General features: G+C 35.9%; 1 protein-coding gene across 1 annotated transcript in view; it reads left to right on the top strand.

Moving 5' to 3' along the window:
* Positions 1–23,457, top strand: part of LOC125260035 (ankyrin repeat and SAM domain-containing protein 1A-like) — a 148,673-nt gene that overhangs the window by 39,389 nt on the left and 85,827 nt on the right. The window contains 4 exon segments of the mRNA XM_048178154.1: positions 596–676; positions 791–947; positions 6,466–6,528; positions 22,394–22,690. Of these exon segments, the coding sequence (XP_048034111.1) occupies positions 596–676; positions 791–947; positions 6,466–6,528; positions 22,394–22,690 (598 nt within the window).

Raw genomic sequence — 23,457 nt, 5'->3', positions numbered from 1 at the left:
GTTGGAAAGTCATGAAAAATCATTGGTCAAAACATGTGGGTACCCAGTTTTGAATGAATCTGTTTAATCAGTGGTTCTCAGTCGTTTGACTCCAAAGCTCCTCATTGTCTGCAACAAAATTCAATAGCATTCCATAGCATTCCATGTTTGTGGATGAGGTTAAGGATTTTGTAAAATATTTCACTCCATTTCTACTTGATGATATATTTTAGATCTTGACATAACTAGAAAAATGTGTATATATAAATATATTAATATATATAAAATAAAAAAATCATAAAAATTCTAATCAAAATTATTTGAAAAAATCCTTATCCTATATTCACAAATATAGGCTGCATTTATTTAATCAAAGAGTAAAAACTAATAATGTGAAATAATATTATTACAATTAAAAATAAATGTTTTCTGTTTGAATATACTGTACATGTGGTGAATTTTTAGCATTATTACTCCAGTCTTCAGTGCCTTATGATCGTTCAGAAATCATTCTGATATGATGATTTGCTTAGTAAATGCATTGTTGGTATGCATTCCGTTTAACCTTTTTTAAAAATTATTATAATACATACTGTGTCCTCTCTTTATTTTGCAGTATCTGGAGGGGCCCAAATGTGAACTGTGTGGACAGCACTGGATACACACCTCTACACCACGCTGCTCTAAATGGACACAAGTGAGTCCTGTCACCTGATGACCTTTGACCTCAAGGATATTTTTAGTTATATTTATTTAAATGTACTTTTATTTCTGAATGGCACACATGATTGTATATGTCTCTGTTTATCAGTGATGTGGTGGAAGTTCTTCTGCGGAACGAGGCTCTGACGAACATCGCTGACAACAAGGGCTGTTACCCTCTGCACCTGGCGGCGTGGAAGGGAGACCAGCGAATCGTCAAACTTCTCGTCCATCAGGGTCCATCTCACCCCAAACTTAATGAACAGGTCTGACCATCCCACACATTTAAAGGCATATTTTGGGTTATTTGCAATATAATTTCTATGGGCAGCGCCTGTGACTTGTTATTGATTACCACAGGAAGTAGTTTTGATTCGTCTCTCACTTCAAACAGAATGGAAAACGTGCAAAAAATACTCTTACTGTCTACAGTAAACTGGAAATATATAGGTCAAGGCCTTCTGGAGAATTTGATTTGCCCCTATTATGCTATTTTAAAGGTTCATAACTTTGTTTTGAAGGTCTCCTACAATAGGTTTACATGCATCCAAGGTCAAAATCACTTTGATTTTCTCATAATATACATTTCAGTATCACCTCTTTTCTCACAGTGTCTGAAACTCTTAAAATAAAGTATTCAGTCTCCCCTCTTTCCCAAGAATCTACTCTGCTCTGATTGGTCAGATGGCCCAGTCCTGTGTGATAGGTCAACTCTGCTTTGATTGTTAACAGGCAGCCAGTGAAGACCTTAGGCTGGCATTATACTTATGTCACAGAAGTGAGACTATAATTACTGACGACTTGTTTTTTTTAATAGTATTTAAAAATGCATAATGGGGCACTTTAAAACAGAAATGTGAAGATTGTACAATTGCAAAAAAAACTTGAAATTAATTACTTAATTTAAAATGTCATTTGAACTGTAAAGTTGTTTAAAATTCTTTTATGATGTTGGGTTACCATTAACTAATGCCATTCCAGTGAGTGAACTTTCTCCATATAAGCAGTCCCTGTATCCCAATCATTTACTATCCATCCTTAATAGTTTGTGAGATCAGAATTTGTCGGTCAAACATCACAGTATGTTAAAATATCCCATGCATGCCATGACAGACAGTATAAACCAAAAAGTGAAGTAATGGCAAATTTTAAGGAACATAAATATACTCTACTGCTTAAAAAATGCATGTTAATACCAGTTGGATATAGGGCCATGGTGTCTTTAGGTTATGACTGTTTGTTCAAAATTGTCATTAGGGGTGCACCGATACCCGTATTGGTATCGGGCCCGATACCAAGCTCATGTACTCGTACTCGTACTCGTAAAAATACCCCCGATACCAACGACCGATACCTCACGTGGCGTAACTGACAGAATTTTCCATGCACAGAGACACAGGCGGCAGCAGCAGAAACAATGTCAGCCTCAGAAGTGTGGAAATTTGTCAAAATTAATGATGACAACACACACATTGAGAACTGCATGCTTTCAATCACAGTTTATCGATTAGAGAAGGTGGAATCGCGCTGAATGACACAGACCAGAAGCGCTCTCTCTCGTGCATGCTCTCTCTCTTTCTTGCGTGCGATCCCAGTTCTCTCAGACAGCGTGCGATCGGTTCTCCTCGCGCCTGAATGGTCAAATGCATATTGTTGTCAAAATGTCCATGGTGTAGAGTATCTCACGTAAATACAGTCGGTTATGGCTTAAGTGGACGTAAACATTTGGGTGAAAACGAATATGTGTCAGTATCCATGGATTCGGTCTTAAAGGGATTGTAGCCTATATTTTTCATTAATGTTAATAAAACAACAAAAGATGTTAAGTAAATGTATACATGGTAAATTAACCTACTGTATTTGAAAAAAAACAAGTTTATTTAATTTGTATCTCTGTAGTATTTGTTGTATTGTTTGTAATTTGTTTTGTAAATTTATTTTTATATAACAACAGTTATATTGGTAATTATAGGTTTTAGGTTTTTGGACTCTGTGAAATTTTTGTTCTTTAAGTTTGTGATAAGCACATAAAAATTAGAGTAATAATAAAGAAGCTGTCCTACATTCATTAGTCTCACAGTGTTGTGATTGGAAAACTGCAACATCACCCAAAAAAAAAAAAAGAGAGAGAGAGAGAATTTAATAAATGTATAGGCATTGGTATCTGTATCGGCGAGTACTAGAAAAAAAGTATCAGTACTTGTACTCGGTCCTTCAAAAATGGTATCGGTGCATCCCTAATTGTCGTATTACATATTTAAAATGTTTAATCTGCAATGCTTCCTCTCTGCCAGGCTTCCAAACTGAGAGACGAGTCAGAATAAATGCTGCCTGTAGTCATTAAATTGTACTATAAATATTCACCTTACTAATGACACATTATCTGAGATCGTTGGGAGGTTGTTGACTAGTGAGCAAGGGTGTTTAAATTCAGTAATTTCGAGGTTAGACTTTTTCTTGACATGTCTCAGGAAAAGCTGCAGCTTATTTGGAACACTGTTGCTTCCTCTTCACACTGCTCTCATTTACACTTTCAGTGTGTCTGTGTGTAAAGATAAAGCTTAACATGAGTTCAGTGACATCTCACCCTTAATACAAGCTGTTTTCTTTTCACAACTACTATTTTTACTCGTAACACATTTGGGCTTATTTGAAATGTTTTTTACTAGTTAAACATAACATATAGGTGCTGGTCATATAATTAGAATATCATCAAAAAGTTGATTTATTTCATTAATTCTATTCAAAAAGTGAAACTTGTATATTATATTCATTCATTACACACAGACTGATATATTTCAAATGTTTATTTCTTTTAATTTTGATGATTATAACTAACTAAGGAAAATCCCAAATTCAGCATCTCAGAAAATTAGAATATTGTAAAAAGGTTCAATATTGAAGACACCTGGTGCCACACTCTAATCAGTTAATTAACTCAAAACACCTGCAAAGGCCTTTAAATGGTCTCTCAGTCTAGTTCTGTAGGCTGCACAATCATGGGGAAGACTGCTGACTTGACAGTTGTCCAAAAGACGACCATTGACACAAGGAGGGCAAGACACAAAAGGTCATTGCAAAAGACGCTGGCTGTTCACAGAGCTCTGTGTCCAAGCATATTAATAGAGAGGCGAAGGGAAGGAAAAGATGTGGTAGAAAAAAGTGTACAAGCAATAGGGATACCCGCACCCTGGAGAGGATTGTGAAACAAAACCCATTCAAAAATGTGGGGGAGATTCACAAAGAGTGAACTGCAGCTGGAGTCAGTGCTTCAAGAACCACTACGCACAGACGTATGCAAGACATGGGTTTCAGCTGTCGCATTCCTTGTGTCAAGCCACTCTTGAACAAAGACATCGTCAGAAGCGTCTCGCCTGGGCTAAAGACAAAAAGGACTGGACTGCTGCTGAGTGGTCCAAAGTTATGTTCTCTGATGAAAGTAATTTTGCATTTCCTTTGGAAATCAGGGTCCCAGAGTCTGGAGGAAGAAAGGAGAGGCGCACAATCAGGTTGCTTGAGGTCCAGTGTAAAGTTTCCACAGTCAGTGATGGTTTGGGGTGCCATGTCATCTGCTGGTGTTGGTCCACTGTGTTTTCTGAGGTCCAAGGTCAATGCAGCCATATACTAGGAAGCTTTAGAGCACTTCATGCTTCCTTCTGCTGACCAACTTTATGGAGATGCAGATTTCATTTTCCAACAGGACTTGGCACACAGTACACAGTGCCAAAGCTACCAGTACCTGGTTTAAGGACCATGGTATCCCTGTTCTTAATTGGCCAGCAAACTCGCCTGACCTTAACCCCATAGAAAATTATGTATTGTGAAGAGGAAGATGCGATACGCCAGACCCAAAATGCAGAAGAGCTGAAGGCCACTATCAGAGCAACCTGGCCTCTCATAACACCTGAGCAGTGCCACAGACTGATCGACTCCATGCCACGCCGCATTGCTGCAGTAATTCAGGCAAAAGGAGCCCCAACTAAGTATTGAGTGCTGTACATGCTCATACTTTTCATTTTCATACTTTTCAGTTGGCCAAGATTTCTAAAAATCCTTTCTTTGTATTGGTCTTAAGTAATATTCTAATTTTCTGAGATACTGAATTTGGGATTTTCCTTAGTTGTCAGTTATAATCATCAAAATTAAAAGAAATAAACATTTTAAATATATCAGCCTGTGTGTAATGAATGAATATAATATATAAGTTTCACTTTTTGAATGGAATTAGTGAAATAAATCAACTTTTTGATGATATTCTAATTATATGACCAGCACCTGTAGACTGTATGATTGTATATTGTATGTCAGCATCAGCTGCTAAGGTTTGAATCAATAGAGTGTCGGTTAAGATTAGGACACTTAAGTTGCAGATTAACCAAATTCAGGCGCAGAATGAATAACTACTGATATCTGAATATAAACATTGACATTTCAGCCAGGTGTGACGATTTTTACTGCAAATTTGAAATGAAATGCTTGGAATTAAATGCTTTTTTGACATCACATGCTGAATTCAACATACAGGTCATGTGACAACAATGTAGTGCACTGTTTGACATGTTTAATAGTTGCATGTACTGTGTAGTTGAAGAAGTGTCCCTTGTGAAAAAGTGCACTTAATTGTAATGAATGTGCACTTGTAGTGTTCTTCAAATCTTAAACGTTTTTTTTTTTTTTTTAAAAACAAACTGTACTTTCAAATATCTTTCACTTTATTGACTGTTTCCTTTGCATTTACCGTTCAGTTAAATGTCCAAAACATTACGTGCAGTTTGCATTTAAGTATATTCTTTTAAAGTATATGTTCTTTTTTTAAAGTGTACTTTTTTCACAAGGGTAAGTATTCCAAACATATCCACACCCACTTAGCTCTACTTATCTTACATTTCAACACATTTGTTACCTTTAGGAAAATATATAAAATCACAGTTTAATGCTGCTTGGGAACTAAATTGCTCTTTAATGATGTTTGTTGTCTCAGCATTGACGTAATGAAAGGTTCCTTTGCTCTCACTTGCCATCCTGTTCTATAGCTGTTCCCTATTTATTTCCAACACTGTGACATCTTTCAACAAATGAACCTGAATATTCATGTGCACCTGTACTCCCCTGTTATTGCAAAGGGTTGGTTTGGAATGTCTGAAATGTCCCCAGAGGAAAGCAGTAGCAGCCTGTCTGCAAACACTCTCATTTAGCGTAATTTGGAGAGACTTTCATGCATTTATTATTCTGCAGTGATGCACTCAATGTTTTTCAGTAACATAATCAGTTTTCATTTAACAACTCTGTTATTGTGCTGTTTTCTCATTGATTTGTTATAGCATGGAATGTCTCAAAATGAAATGACACTGGGCAGCCAAAAAATTGCTTGTTATTATTATTGATTCATTATGAATTAAGTTAATGGTTTTTGGACTAACTACAAAAAAGTATCATTTCATTTTTTGCCATTTTATAAAGCTGGTTTATTTTCCATCGTTTGATTGGTCAAATTGACACATTCTAGTAAATTTCATTGTCAAATATTTCTGATTTTGTCTAATTATAGTTGTATTCCTCAGAACTGTGAACTTTTTTGCCTTTCATCAAAAGAAATATTCATTCAGTGTTGATTTTTATTTAACGTTTATCATTCGATGGACTCTAAGCCAGCTTGTAGTGTCTTTTGCCTGTTTCATCATGTGATCATGCAGTTCATTAACACTGAGTCCTTGTGTTCAGTGTGTGTGTGTGTGTATGTGTGAGGCTGAACACGTCTCCTTCCTGTTTTCTCCCCTCTCCCAGAGCTCTCTAGACTACACAGAGTTCAAACGCTGTGGCCCATTTGACCCCTATATTAATGCCAAGGTGTGTACCCATGACCTCTGACCTGCACGCTTCACCTCCATATGCCACGCCTGGGTTTGTCTGGTTTCTGTTGGGACAATGTCGCTTCACTCTTTCTCATGTTTGTGATTGCTTATATAAGCACACATATGCCGTATATGTGTGAAGGCGTATAATGTATCAAGATGTGACAGACTGTGCTGTGATGATCTCACTGTAGTCTGATGTGAGTTTTCTGCACTTGTTTTTGTACAGTTGTGTGTGAGAGCATGATTGACTGATTATATATCACGACTGTTAAAGCTGAAATGTGTCGTTTCTGCGAACTGCAAAAATGATGGATTCCAAACAGGTTTCCCACACATTTGGACTAATAATGAATGACAAGAGAGGGGAAAAACTAAAAAAAAAAAAAAAAAAAAAAAGATTTTCTATATTTAGAAAACTTTTGGTGCAGCCAACATGTATATTTAATTACATGGCATACTAATTTCAATAGAAATGGCATTAAACTGTATATTTTAGTTCACCATAAATGCTTGTCAGTACATTCAGCAGTAACTTTAACCATATTTCAAAGACAATATAAGTAATTATGAATTACATATAAAGATGTACTTAAGAGAGTCAAAAAACACTAATTGCATGTAATGTAAATTTACACTATAGTACATTTAATCTATATTTAATTTTATTTATTTTAAAAATATTTTTGTTGCAACTAACATATGCAGGGGAAAAAAAAAAATGCAAAACAGGAAATGATATCAGAGAACCCCTCCAGACCCTCAAAGATGATTAGTCTCTTAAAATATTAGATTATTTTATTATTTTATTATTTTTTTAAAGAGAAGGCAACATTAGCTCAGGCTGTAAAATATCTTCTGGTACAACTAAAATAATGTAATAATATGAATTCATGTTAAAGGGATAGTTCACCCAAAAATGAAAATTTGATGTTTATCTGCTTTTTTTTTAATGATGATTTTTAACTCTAACCGTTGCTGTCAGTCAGCCATAAAATGTGTCAATGGGAACTCCATCTATAAGAGTCAAAAAAAAAAAAAAAACACGCACAGACAAATCCAAATTAAACCCTGCGGCTCGTGACAACACATTGATGTCCTAAGACACGAAACGATTGGTTTGTGCGAGAAACCGAACAGTATTTATATCATTTTTTACCTCTAATACACACATAATTTGTGTTCTACTGAAGAAACAAAGTCACCTACATCTTGGATGCCCTGGGGGTAAGCAGATAAACATCACATTTTCATTTTTGGGTGAACTATCCCTTTAAATATCAGAATATTAGATATTAAAATATTGATAATGCATGAGAAATATTATATAATTTGATACTTTTAAAAAAGATAAGGTTAGTTCAGGTTATAAAATATCATGTTGTGTGACTCCACCAAAAAACAAACAAACAAGCAAGCAATAACAGAAAAATTTTGTGTATAAAATGCTTTTTAACTAAATGTCTGTCTGTCTGTCTGTCATCTTTTAAATGATTAAGATGTGTTCACTCACATTACAAGCTGTAAGAAAAATGTTATAAAAGTGTCATAAACCGTACATACAAACTGTACAAGCAAAGATTCCTTTAAGAACTATTATTTGTATCTGACCTCTTTATAATTTCTTTATACACAAACATTTTTTTTCCTGTTCTATAGCCTTTTTTGTCCAAGTACCGAATAATAAGTGAATGTAATGTTTGCAGTTCAAAATGGGATAGGCGAAAATATTTGAACATTGAGACATTTTGCACATTTCAGCTTGTATGGATGCTGTGATGTTCTGCAGAAGCTCAGAGAACTCTTCCTCTCATTTTCTCTCGAGGGGCACAGAGGGGTTTTACACAAGGTTTAGATCAGTCTCGTACATGCGGCCGTGTGAACACGTGTGTGTTTGTTGGTGTATGTGTGTGTGTCAGTCAGACAGCTTAGAACTGAACAGACTGAAGCGGAAATTAATAATTCATGAGTTGACAGGAAGTGTGTGTTTTGTGATTGTTAAATGGTATTTCTAGAATACTTGCTGTGCCACACACACACAGAGTTTAGAAGCTTTTCTGTGTAGCCGTCGGCTTAAATCATTGTCAGAAAGTGTGTGTGTCGGGGGTGCCATAGTACTGGCAGAGAGAGGTGGGGTGTAGTCATGGCAACAGTGTCATGGCTGGATAGCTGAGGGCCGACCCTGTAGTGCATCAAGAGAAAGATGAAGAGAAATGAAAGGAAGAAAAATGATAGAATGGTGAATGGAAGAGAAGCCATTTACCATGGGTTTTGATATTCTGCAGGTGCATAATAATACTATAACAATAACAATAACAATAACAATAATATATACATCAACAGTATTTTTTTATTTTATGTGCTTTGTTTTTTACATTTTTAGACTGAAGAAACAAAACATTAAAGTAGATCAAGTGTAGTGTTAATGTTGTTTACTAAAACAATTATAAAACATTAATCAAAATTGAAAATTAAAGCCACACACACACACACGCGCGCACATATATAAACAAAGTAACAAAAACATAAAAAATGACTAAAACAAACTAAAATTAAAATGAAAACAATCTATGCTCATTGGAAATATGTGACTCTACCTAATTTTTTGCAAAACTTTAAAAACATACCTGTACATACAATTTTCCTTTTCACACAGATTACAGGAACAGATTATCAATTCCTCGCACAATACTATGTTATCAATGTTTTGATGTTTGCATCGCGTAACCAGCTCCATATTTGTGGCTTTTTTTTCAGATATAGTAAACTTGCTCGATAGCTCACCTGGTACAGCATTACACTTGAGCACTCTGCTCAAGTCCCGTGAAACACGAGTCACGACAAAAGAGCTCAAAGACTTGAAGTAAGCTAAAATGGTATGGTGGCTTTATACAATTTAGGTAGGTTTAGGATAGAGTTTAGTGTAGGTGCAACATTATTTTCAAATGTGAGCATTACATTTTTAGCGCCCCTCATTGAAGATTTTAATTTCAACACTGCCACGATAAGTACAACAGAAAGCTTTATAAAACGTTGACACATTCACATTCATCTGTTTCGGAGAAAAACGAATGTGCCTTTAAGCCTTGTTCAGACTGTCAGTCCAAATCTGATTTTTATGCATATCCAATTGAAATCCGATCAGATTTAGCAAGTCTGAACAGCCAAAAATCACATGAAATGCGTTTTTACAAATCCATTTCAAACTACATTCATATGTGGTTTGTAATCCTATTCAAATCACATTTCTGGAAATCCGTTTCAGTCTGACCGCTCTGATCGGATTTTGCGTGGTTTGTGACTTTCTCACGCAATGTAAAATGTAAACGTCAGACGTTGTTATAGGAAACATGCTGAAAGTCACTGCAGAAACAAGGCTGTGTTGTTGCAAAGTGCCGGACGAGTAGAAATTAGCAATAGGTTATAACTGAGACATGTTTTGACACCGGTGGAGACGACAGCACAGAATAAAGCCGCCCATACCAGGCTCCTATGTTTCTGCCGTTGCCTCATCATAACGCAGTAGTCCAGGGCCGGTGGCTACACATTGTCATTTTGTAAATACAGCAGCATCTGTATTGCAAACCCCTCCAATGTTGCAGTTGTTGTTGCTGTTTTTGGCGTTTACCTACCAACGCAACATAATTGCCATAGAAACCAATGCAGATATTCCTGAAAACGAAAAAGTGCCATGGACACACAAATCAGATCTGAACAGTTGCTATACACAGTGTGGATGTTAAAATTTTTTTATCAGATTCTATTCGGATACACAAATAATCGGATTTGGACTGACAGTTGAACGAGGCTTTAGTGCCGCACACTGGACATTTTGAAAGTGTTGCGAAACATGCAAGATGCAACATAATATAATTTTGCAGAAATGTCACCACAGGCATGTTTTAACAATGAGCCTGGGTTGAAAATAAAAGCTAATTCATAATATTATGAATAAATATTACAATAGTGTATAAATAATACTGGATAGGTAATACTAATGGCTTCATTTCCTTTGCTTAACCGTGACGCTTGTAGTGACCGCAACAAACATTGCATATTGTCATGCTTTTCCTTTTTAGGGTGTTTTGACAAATATATTCCGATTTGAACACCTTCATATCGAAAACATGCATTTGATAAAATCAATGGAAGAACCTCTGCCACTTTTACTACCAGTGTGGACATGCTAGCAAAAATAACTTGGATAGATCTAAAAAAAAAAAAAAAAAAAAGATTGTATTTCCCCTTCTGTATGAAGAAACAATAATGACAGGAAATCAAACACATAGCACCTATTCATACAGCTGAGACTCACTCCTACTATGAATTTATTTCAGGAGAGCCTTATTTAGAAAATGCATTCATCACCCCCTTCCCCTTGATTATGTCTGTGGGGAACCTCTCTCGCTCTCACATGACCTAGTTAAGCACCGTCTGCATGAAATTGTACAGACAATTATTGCCTTGTCATCATAATTCCCAATCAACATTATAGGTTTGTTTCAAAACCTAGTGAGTTGCCTCACTGTATACTGTCTAAATATGCCACTACCTTTTTAAGGTGCAAAACACTAGACTAAGCATTTAAAATGATGGGATCAGTGAGATTTTTTTTTTTTTTTTTTTTTTTTGAAAGAAGTCTTTATACTCACAGAGACTGTTTGTTTATTTGATCAAAAATACAGTAAAAACAGTAATATTGTGAGATATTATTACAATTTAAAATAACTGTTTTCTATTTGAATATATTGTAAAATGAAATTTATTCCTGTGATCAAAGCTGAATTTTCAGCATCATTACTCCAGTCTTCAGTGTCACATGATCCTTCAGAAATCATTCTAATATGATGATTTGATGCTCAAGAAACATTTATTATTAATATCAATTAATATCTGTTGTGCTGCTAAAAGTGTTGTATTATTCATGCCAGTAGATGATACAGATAATTTAATAATCTGCCTTACAATTTAACCATTTTAATTTTGCTGCCAACGTTTTGGAGCAGGCTTTGTGTCTACATAAATCGGAGCAGGCATCGATGCCTTAAAATGCTCACTAGTTTTGAATAGAGTCTTGGTTCATTTTCCTTAAATCATTTGTAGGACTCTAGAGATTTCTTTATCCGTCATGTTGGCTGAGATTTCCAGTGTATTCCAGCACGGCCCTAAAAAAGCAGCCTGTGCGTCACAACCCGTGATCTCTTCGTGACATTAATTGTTTAAAATCACATCAGTTGTGTAGCGAGAACATTTTTTTTTCTTCTCTAAAAGCTTTAATGTGTGTGTGTGTGTACCAAACGTCCCTCGAACTCTTTCAGAAATGTGAAATGCTGCGCTTTCATCCCAGTGAGATGATATTGTGTGGATAATGTGGAAAGCATTGCATTGCGCTCCCTCCAGAGAGATGACACATCTGTTAGAGTGCTTGTATATGAAGGATGTGTGTGAGGATGCTTGAGGGTTTTAGTTCTGTCAATCTATGGGTGATTTTGGCAACTGTGCCTGAATCTATTGAGACCTGTCAAGATGGCTAGGTCATATTTCACTCTAAAAGAAAGAGATTATATTTTTCTTAAAGGGGACCTTTTATGCCCCCTTTTATAAGATGTAAAATAAGTCTCTGATGTTCCCAGAGTGTGTATGTGATGTTTTAGCTCAAAATACCCCACAGATAATTTTTTATAGCATGTTAAAATTGATACTTTTGGGGGGTGAGCAAAAACACGGCATTTCAGTTTGGGCCCTTTAAATGCAAATGAGCTGCTACGCTTGGCCTAAGAGGGCGGAGCTTGAAGAGCTCATTCTCTGGTGTCAGGAGTCAGTCAGGGCGCACTATAATGTCAGAAACTGCGTGGAGATAGAACAGGTATAGTTTAGTTTAATTACGGTTATAACTTATTATGTCATCTTGTTTTTATCCACTATATTAGTAGAAGCCAGTTTACCGATGAGTTTTATGTTTATTGTACTTCACACAAAATATGAAGTGTCTGTTTTCACTCTAGAAAATCACTGTAATAGCTTAACACAGTGCAAGTGTGCATTAAAATATTATCTATAAACTCTCTCTCTCGCTCCCCCTTGCATTATAATCAACATACACAGCGAATTACACAGAAACACTCATTACAACTAACAGTAAACAAATATATAAAGACCTTACGCCTTTTCGGGTGGTGCTTAATAAACTGGTAAACTTTATATCCGTAAATCAACTCCGATGAACTGTAATAAAGTGCTCTCACCTTCATTACTGCCGTATCCAGTATCACTCTGGAGACTGTTAGCTGGATCACAAACAGTTTGTACTGATCTATCCTTGAGTAACACATTTTTAGCACAACCTCTGTTTTGTATTGTCCCTTTGTATTGACATTCGTTCACAAAACAGTCCGCTGTGAAATGATTCGTGCAGACATAAACGAATTTCGGTAGAGCTGAGGGAGCATTTTCTTCAAAAAACAAAATTGGCTCAGATTTCGGGAGTAAATGGAGAGAGCTATGTGGATTAATCCATCCAGCTACAGAACACCTAAAACGCTTGGGAGGCATTCTCGTCAGTGCAGCAATGGCGGACTGTGTACAACTCGCTGTAAACTCGCTCAAGGCGGTTCTGTGTTAAAGCGGCAGTGTCTGTCAACATTCGTGGATGGGGCCTGTGGCTAAAGTGACGTCACATTGCCAGGAACCTCCAAACGGCTTGTTCTGAGACACTGCTTGTGATTTATGGGGATTAAAAAAAAAGAAGTGGTTGGATTTTTATCATTATAGGATGGTTGTGTACACACACTGGCAACACACATTTATGTCCAAACACCATGCAAAAGTGAATTTTGCATAATATGTCCCCTCTAATGGATTCATTTCCTATAATATTATTTGCATTGCTTTCAGTGTTATTTTAGTGTTATGTACAGGGGTGCACATTAGAGGTACGCAGGTACGCATGCGCGGTAAAAATAAACTATGCGTAGCAGAAAACATGGAGGGAAGCGCTTTTGAGTACCGGTTCACAGGGATACGTTTACTTACTGGAGTAGGATTTTTCTCCATCTCTGGTAAGATAGCAATCATGATAATATGTGTGTTCTTTAATTATTAGGTGTGCAACGGATCGCAGTTAATCCGTGATCCATACGGATAAGGTCCAACGGTTCGGCACGCATGTGATTCGCGGATTAACTGCTATATTTAACCATCATAGAGTGAAAGTTTGTAATTTGGACGTGTTTTGTCTCGCCAATTAACACATTCAAACGACTTTAAAAGCGGAAGAAGAGGCGAAAATCGGGACTCGCGAACTGTAATCTGTGCGCACAGCCCCCCGAAACGCGCGCATGATGAGAGTCAGACAGCGCTCGAACACCGAATTAATTCCGCTTTCGCGTTTACTTGCGCTTGAAAGGAAACATACACACAAAATTATGTCAAAATACCTGTCTCGGCAAGTATTCTCTCGGTTATGTCATAAGTGAAGTGTTGAGAAAGAAACCGGATGTGTGTCAGTTATTCGGTCCGTGCTTTCCTTCTTAAAGTGACAGCAGCCTTTGCTGTCATTAATGTTAGTAAAAAAAAAAAAAAATCATTATCATCATCTACCATGTTCGAGAGAAAAGAAGATAGTGAGGAGAGCAGTCAGGAGGAAAGTGATTAGGACAGCTTTTAGGATGTGTCGTGTAAAGTGTGAGTACCAAGCAACATCTCCAGGTACTCCCTTGAGAACCAGACCAAAAAAGTTATGTGCACCCCTGGTTATGTATATACTGTTTTATACTGTTGAATTGAATCAAAATCGGATTGGACCGCATCATAATGGGGTGAATCATATCACATCGGTAGCTGCTTCATATGTATATTTAATGTATTGTATCGTTGGCTATGCATCGAGATGCGTATCGTATCGGCCCCAGTTATGGAGATGCACCTACCTACCTACCTACCTACCTACCTTAATTAATTAATAGGTAGGTAGGTAGGTTAATAATTAATTATAAATAAATTAAAAAATAAAATAAAATAAATAAAATAAAATAAATACTATATATATATATATATATAATATACATACATACATTTTTTTTGGGAAGCCAATGGGGACCAGAAAGTGTGTGTTTGTGTGTCATGTCAGTGTGTGTGTCAGCGCTCTGGTGGCAGCAGCGGTAGCAGCTGTTCCCACCCCCTGTTCCCACAGGGCACACATTGATGATGTAATCACTCCTCCCCCTCCTCACAGGTTATGTGCTTGATGATGTAATCAGCATGACATCACGTGGTAGGTCAGCTTTCAGCACTGATTATCCTCATTCGTACGCATGTGCGCTGACCTGACGTGCATATCATAACCCTTCTAGAATAATCCTAACATAGGCTGAACACGTCAGGCTGCGTTTATGTCTCCGGTGGAGTTTAAACACTGAATTTCATACAGTCAGGCAACGCATATGTGAAACTTGTGTTAATGTGCTAATTTGGTTTGTTCCCTCAGGAAATGGCACATGCGTTCACATATGGAGTTGTGCGATTGGATGAGGGATGACAGTTCTCTGAGCTGAGGAGTCATCGGGCTTATTAAACCTAGAGTGTGACCAGAAAGCTAATCTCCCTTGGTTTGGACTCGTTATCATGTTTAGCTCAGGAAAGGCCATCGCTGTGACGAGACTTTAGACTGTTAAAGTGGTAGTTCACACAAAAATTAACGTTTACTCACCCTCATGTCTTTCCAAACCTGCATGACTTTATTTGTTGAGCACAAAAAGAGGTACAGGATTTTGAGAGGTGCTGGTCGCTATTTTCCATGCGATTTACAATTTCAGTTTTTTTAATTTATAAAAGGAGGCACCGAGTATCAAATATAGGCCATATGTTTGGCTCAGTATATTCAGTATCTTCTGAAGTCATTTTATAGCTTGATATGAGGAACATACAGTATAATAGCATTTAAAAAGTTTTATATACTATTATTTATATATATATATATATATATATATATATATATATATATATATATATATATATATATATATACACACAGTACAGTCCAGTCCAAAAGTTTGGAACCACTAAGATTTTTAATGTTTTTAAAAGAAGTTCACCAAGGCTACATTTATTTAATTAAAAATACAGTAAAAAACAGTAATATTGTGAAATATTATTACAATTTAAAATTAACTGTTTTCTATTTGAATATATTTCACAAAGTAATTTATTCCTGTGAAGGCAAAGCTGAATTTCCAGCATCATTACTCCAGTCTTCAGTGTCACATGATCCTTCAGAAATCATTCTAATATGCTGATCTGCTGCTCAAGAAACATTTAATGTGTACAATTGTACAAAATATTTGTGTACAATATTTTTTTTCAGGATTATTTGATGAATAGAAAGTTCAAAAGAACAGTGTTTATCTGAAATCTAATCTTTTGTAACATTATAAATGTCTTTACTGCCACTTTTGATTGATTTAATGCATCCTTGCTGAATAAAAGTATTCATTTCTTTAATTTCTTTTCAAAAAAATAAAAATACAAAATTCTTACTGACCCCAAACTTTTGAACGGTAGTGTATAATGCTACAGAAGCTTTGTATTTCAGATAAATGCTGTTCTTTTGAACTTTGTATTCATCAAGGAATCCTGAAAAAAAAAAAAAAAAAAAAGTACACAACTGTTTTCAACATTGAAAATAATCATAAATGTTTATTGAGCAGCAAATCAGCATATTAGAATGATTTCTGAAGGATCATGTGACACTGAAGACTGGAGTAACGATGCTGAAAATTCAGCTTTGCATCACAGGAATAAATTACTTTGTCAAATATATTTAAATAGTACACAGTTATTTTAAATTGTAATAATATTTCACAATATTACTGTTTTTTTACTGTATTTTTAATTAAATAAATGTATCCTTGGTGAACAGACGAAACTTCTTTTAAAAACATTAAAAATCTTAGTGGTTCCAAACTTTTGGAACTGTACTGTAAGTATATATATATATATATATATATATATATATATATATATATATATATATATATATATATATATATATATATATATATGTATATATGTATATATATATGTATATATGTATATATATATGTATATATGTATATATATATGTATATATGTATATATGTATATATGTATGTATATATGTATATATATATATGTATATATGTATATATATGTATGTATATATATATATATATATATATATATATATATATATATATATATATATATATATATATATAATTAATATTTAGAATTGGCTTGAACTTTTCAGTTTTCATTTTACAATGCAGTTTTGCTCTATGGCGCTGTTTACACCTTGTATAATGCGATTAAGGTGAAAAAAAAAAAACGTAACTGCCGCCTTGATCCGTAAGTTGAATAGGGAAGGCGTAGGACATACAGCGTATAAGCTTTTTGAAGAAATACGGAAAGCGAAAGCACGTGCAAGGCGATCATTTGTGTTTATAAAGCATATACAGTTTTTACAGTATTTTTTTTCGAAAATGACCAATGGTTTCGCTAGATAAGACCCTTATTCCTCGTTTGGTATCGTTTAATGCCCTTTGAAGCTGCACTGAAACTGTAATTTTGACCTTCAACCATTTGGAGCCCATTGAAGTCCACTATAAGGAGAAAAATCCTGGAATGTTTTCATCAAAAACCTTAATTTCTTTTTGACTGAAGAAAAGAAAGACATGAACATCTTGGATGACATGGGGGTGAGTAAATTATCAGGAAAATTTTATTTGAAAATGAACTAATCCTTTAAGATTCGGTTTTGTCAATACGATCACAAGTGGGCGAATGTACAAGTGTAATCGGGGTCTAAAAACGTTTTGAGCTTGTCCACTTTCGACCACTTCCAGAGGTAGTTGAAAACACATTCGACCGGATTGCTTTCGTAGTGTAGATGCTCATGTGATCGAATGTGTTCAAACAGCCACTAAAGACCGCCTACTCTCCACCTACTGACCTAACACTTAAACATTATGGGAAGCGCTCTAAACAGACGGGATTTAAACTTTGTTGGCTGAAGCCTCAAGTTTGGTTTGAAGATGAAAAATGTACCAAGCACAATGTTCTCTCATCATTCCTGATTTCTAACACACACTCACAGCATTCGGCCGGTCTTGCCATTGTCAGAGCAGAAAAGAAAGCTGCTGCTCTCTGTATGTTTTTCCATCATCTCCTGATCGCTTTCATATGTAAATTGCGCAAGCTTATTTTGTCCATTAGATCAAAAGATCTTAAAAAAACCCATACATTTACCCACACATAAACCCCAAAATTAGCTGTATAGGCCAAAACCACAATTTGATCCAGGCTGTAAAAATTTTTTTTTTTTTTTCTGCTGTAAAGTTGGCCATTTTAACATGGGACTCAATGAGATTCTGCTCTCTTTTGGAGCCTGTCCCTAGCGGCCAGTCGAATGAATTGCATCTTAAATCACTTCCGTATTGGCTTCAAGAGAAACTGGGGGAGGTTGCTGCTTGGTTTACTTGCACCCTCTTAATGCGAATTATAATTAGATTTTGGCAATATTGCGATTAAACTTGCTCAAATGAGTGCGATTAAGCTTATAATCGTAGTAAGCATAATCACATTGCACTAGGTGGTGTATGCCGATTTTAATCGCAGTAAACAGGCATGTAAACACCTTAATCACATTATTCCCACTCTTACCAAAGTGCGCATGTGCTCAGATGTACACGGATACTGTGTGTTGTTCACACAACTTCATGAATGAACTCTGTGACGTTATTCTGAAGTTTTCTCTTCTCCAAATTGCTAAACTCTGTCAACACAACTCGCTGTGCAGTCTCTGCTCCGTATCCTCATCCAGACGGCACGAAGAACACAACAGGTGTAGGCAAACCCGGCATTGCGATGTTCATCACAGTGCTGAATAATATCCAGTACGTGCATAAAAATGTATTTTGAATTTGATGTAGGTATTGTGCTGAATTTGGACTCTACCAAATTATTACCCCCCATGTTGAAGTCGCTACCTGTTTGCCTAATCCTAACCCACCCCAAATTTTAACCCCTCCCCACACCTTTACTCCTTAACGTACCAATACTAGGGGGGTAATAATTTGGCAGGGGTAGGAATTCGGCACAACACAGGTAACACGCTTACTGTATGACTATCTGAGTGTGGTATAACCATACTTATTAGCGAATAATCAGAGTAATGAAAATTGCATGTAAACTGGAGTGAAGAGTTCTGATCGTGTCATGTAAACATTATAAGAAATAATCACATCATCGGTTCACATGTAAACGTAGTGACTCAATGAAAATCCCTGCTAGCTCGTGTTCATTAGAGAAGTAGCAGTGTTGAATTCATGAGTGAATCATTCTTTCAAACAAAAGCTCTGAGGGATTTGCTTACAAATTGGATTCATCTGTTTTTTTGATACTTTTTATGCTTTTTTGATTTTGGTTTGTTTTGTGGTTTCATTTAGTCTGGTAGAAGATACCCAAGAGTCGCTTTAATTTGGTTTAATTTAGTTCAGTTAATTACAGTTATTGTATGGGGACATGAGAATAGGGAGGAAAGGAAACAGAAAATGTTGCAACTTGCAGGCCAGACTTGCAGCCATTTAATAACTGGACACTAAAATGTTTTGTCATACAGGTCAAATACAAACACAATGTAGTGTTTCTGTTGCTCATGTATTGTTTTTAAAATGTCACAGACAATTCAGCACTTTCCATTTGGAACGGCGAAAGCTCACTTCTCCTGTCAGTCAGTCTGTCAGCGGTGGACCGGAATTAACATGAAAATGAATCTCTTGTGTGAAGCCGTTTTTTTTGTTGAAAGACTTTGACCCTCTGTGGTGTCCGGTTCCTCACCAGAGAAATGAAAAGTTGCAGACGCACAGCTCGTTCACTTGAGAAAAGCCCTGAGTTCAGGAAAAGAGCGAGAGGAAGATAGACTCTTCCGTGTGGGACTGAGAAGCTCATAATGGAGGTCAGTCGTCACACAGCAGCTCCAGGTGTTTCCTCGTCTCTCACAGGGACCTGTTTTGTTTCTGTTGGTCGAGATCTCTGTGCTCGAGCAGAACAGGAGCTCACAGTCACTCTAAAGATGTGAGAGCTGATATTAAGGGATCTGATTCTGCTGTGTGTGTGTGTTGTGGTTTTCCTTTTTTCAGTTTGAAGAATAAAGGGCTTGCTGTGTTTTTGTTTTCCTGTCTGTGAAGGGAAACGGCAGGTGTAGTTTTGTTCTCCCGTCTGTGTCCCATTGGCTCTTACTGTGACCTCTCTCTCTCTCTCTCTCTCTCTCTCTCTCTCTCTTTCTCTTTCTATGCATTTGTCTCTTTGTCTTGTTCTGTCTCTGTTTGTCTTTCTGTCTCTCTCTCTACAAAGCCATGATGATTATACATCAGTGCTGTCAAATTATGTATGTGTGTGTATGTATATATGTGTATATATATATATATATATATATATATATATATATATATATATATATATATATATATATATATATATATATATATATATATGTTAAATATAGAAATGTATGTGTGTGTATTTATATATTCATAAATAAAATACACAGTACACATGTAACAAACTTTAATTTGGATGTGATTAATCACGATTAATCGTTTGACAGCACTAAAAGAAATGTATAATGAAATTATAATTAAAAAAAAGTATTGAAATTGTTAGCAATATCATTCAATAATACAGTATTATTATTATTATTATTATTATTAATAATAATGTTGAAAATGGTAATGCATTATTGTAATATTAATGGTCATTGTAGTAATGATGGATAAATTGTACAGTTATAATTATTAATATTAACATGTAATAATAATCATGATGATGTGTTAATACTATTATTATTAGTATAATAATAATTACGAATAAAAATGCGATAATTTTTGCAAAAACAATTCTTAAAATATGAATCATAATAAATTATTGTTATTGTACAATATGAATAATTATGCTGATTATGAAGATGAATACAAAAATGCAAACATATGTTTTTATTAATAACATAAATACAAAAACAATATTAATAATGATTCTAATACAATATTAATACTAATGATGATATTATGATGGTGATGAATACAGAAATGTACAATAAAATATTTGTATTAATATTGTGTTTAGTAATGGTGTGTGGCTGCGTGTGTGTGTGCGCACGTTTTACCATTTTTTTTGTTTTGTTTTTTTTTTTTGGATGATTTAGTTCCTGGTTGTGTTCACCAAACCAGCACATCGCTCATTTTTATTGACTCCCCCTCTGCCCAAACACACACACTCAGAGTGTGATGTGGCTTGTGCCAGCTGCCAGCCGCCCAGAGACTTTCACAACCCTCTTCCTCTGTGCATCAGACATCTGCTGCTGTACCTACTGCTGCCGCCTCAGACACACACACTGATCTCTGCGTTTCTCTGGAGGAAACTGAGATTCAGCAAGTGAAATATGATGATGAAGGGCTCAGTCAGATTGTCAGTAGCAGTTTTTGAGCTGTGTATTTTGTGTGTAATTCCATATTTATTATACACTTAAGATTTCACTTAATTCAGTTGGCAAACAAAGCAAATATAAGAGCGCCCTCTGGTGGTCAGGGTTTCGACACTGGCCTACAGTACATCAGTCATTGTGAAGTTGAATGCTTTGCTATAATCATGCTGTACATTTCAAACTATGGGCCATTTTTTGTTTAATTGGTTCTAATTTAATTGGTTCTAATCTAAAAAAGTATAATATTGCAAATACCAAGAGTGATAGTTAGCCAATGTCAGAGATAATGCAGATATACTACCATTCAAAAGTTTGGAGTCAGTAAGTTTTTGTTTTCTATTTTTATTCAGCAAGGATGCATTAAATTGATCAACAGTGACAGTAAAGTAGTGCAGATATAGTGGTCCCAAAAAGTATTTACGCATTAATGTATGAATATTAAGGGTGCGAAGAGACGGTTAGCTCACAAGACGAGATGAGACACGAGATTGAGTTCACGAGAACAGTTTTCTCTTAGTCTTATAAAGTGCAAACAATAAGTACAACCATAATCAAAGTACTCTCTCAATATTTAAAGTGCGAATAGAGACCAAATTTTTCTTCAAGCATGATACAGAGCTGAGAGATGGTTACAACTACACAGCCCAGCCTAAGATAGCTTTCATATTGGGAGATATTCGCATGTATGTGTGAGCCGCTTTCAAAATGTTTTGAAATCGCGTTTAAATGCGCGGTTGCATTTTACTTTCACTTTCGCGATTGCACATACTCTGTGAATAGGCAGCGTCGATGCGGAGCATGCATTCTGTCAGATCAGACACTTGTGCAACGAATCCTCCACCATGGTCTCATCAGTCATCTCGTCACATGATCAGTGAACTCTGATTCTTGCTGCAATTAAATGGTTTTTATTTCTATAAGATGTGTGTGAAATGTGTTGTCTGCATGCTGTCAAGCTTGCATGTCCTCCTCTGTTCTGTCTGTCTTTCTCCATAAAATCATTGGTTGAATAAGGGTTTAAGATTTTTGTGTTTTGTGTAATTTACATCAATTCAGTCAGATGTTTGGCTGCTTTTTGTCTAAAAAGTTATGAATCTACCACAATTCTGCTTTGTTTTGAATGATCGTGTTTTTGGACCTAAAAGCTGGCTTTATTAGCTCCTTAAAGCTATGTCAAAGAGTCACATAGCTTTACCACCTACTGGAGTCTTCAGCAAAGGCTACGAATTCCTGGGTTTCATCGTTGAAATTTGCCACTTGTAAATTTATTTCCCAAGCACTGAAGTAATCAGCCCTATCTGTCTATCAACGTCTCCTTCCCCTCTCTTCATCCTATTCTCCACAGAACAACGACAACGAGACGCCGTTGCACTGTGCGGCTCAGTACGGACACACGCAGGTGGTGCAGCTGCTGCTGGAAGAGTTGACCGACCCCACCATGCGTAACAACAAGTTTGAGACACCGCTCGACTTGGCGGCGCTCTACGGCAGGCTGGAGGTGGTCAAACTTCTGCTCAGCGCTCATCCCAACCTGCTCAGCTCCAACACGAAAAAACACACCCCTCTTCACCTGGCCTCCCGCAACGGACACCTGCCCGTTGTGGAGGTGCTGCTGGCTGCCGGCGTGGATATCAACTACCAGGTGAGGATGTCTATGCAGAATATTACACTCTGACCTAAGCAGGAATGGCATGATAAAGCAACAAGCATAGAAGGGTTAGTTCAACCAAAAATAAAAATTCTGTCACTCACATTCATGTCATTCCAAACCCATAAGACTTTAGTTTATCTTCGAAACACAAATGAAGATATTTTTAATTAAATCTGAGAAATTTCTGTCCCTCCATTGAAAGTCTATTCACCCAAAAAGCTGATGCTTCAAAATGTTCATAAAGAGATTGTAAAATACATTTATAGGAATCAAATGAAAATTACCCCAAGCTTTACTCACCTAGGTGTATATGACTTTCTTCTTTCTGATGAACACAATCGGAGAAAAATTAATGAATATCCTGATTAGGGCTGCAACAAACGATTATTTTGATAATCGATTAATCTAATGATTATTGGAACGATTAATCGACTAATCGTCGATTATTGCACTGGTTTATCAGTAGGCTTTGTTCGATTTTTACCACTTTAGCAATTAGTTAAAATATTGAGTTATACTGTATTTAACTAGTAAATAAAACAATAAATCACTTCAGCTTTTAAAAGTGTATTTTTAATGATTTTCGAGCCAACTGAATTGACCTGATCACCTTCAGGTTTTCTTTCCTCCTTAGAAGTTATCAATAGTCCAACTGTTACAATGACTGGTGCTGTGTTTTTATTAAGTCTGGGAATTGTAATAAAACTTTTTAATAACAGTAAAAATATGAATATGTAATATTGTGTTTTTTTTTGTTT

This window comes from Megalobrama amblycephala, linkage group LG24 (genome assembly GCF_018812025.1).
Source record: "Megalobrama amblycephala isolate DHTTF-2021 linkage group LG24, ASM1881202v1, whole genome shotgun sequence".
NCBI lineage: Eukaryota > Metazoa > Chordata > Actinopteri > Cypriniformes > Xenocyprididae > Megalobrama > Megalobrama amblycephala.
The sequence above is the reverse complement of the archived record's forward strand: the minus strand, read 5'-3'. Positions and strand labels throughout refer to the sequence as shown.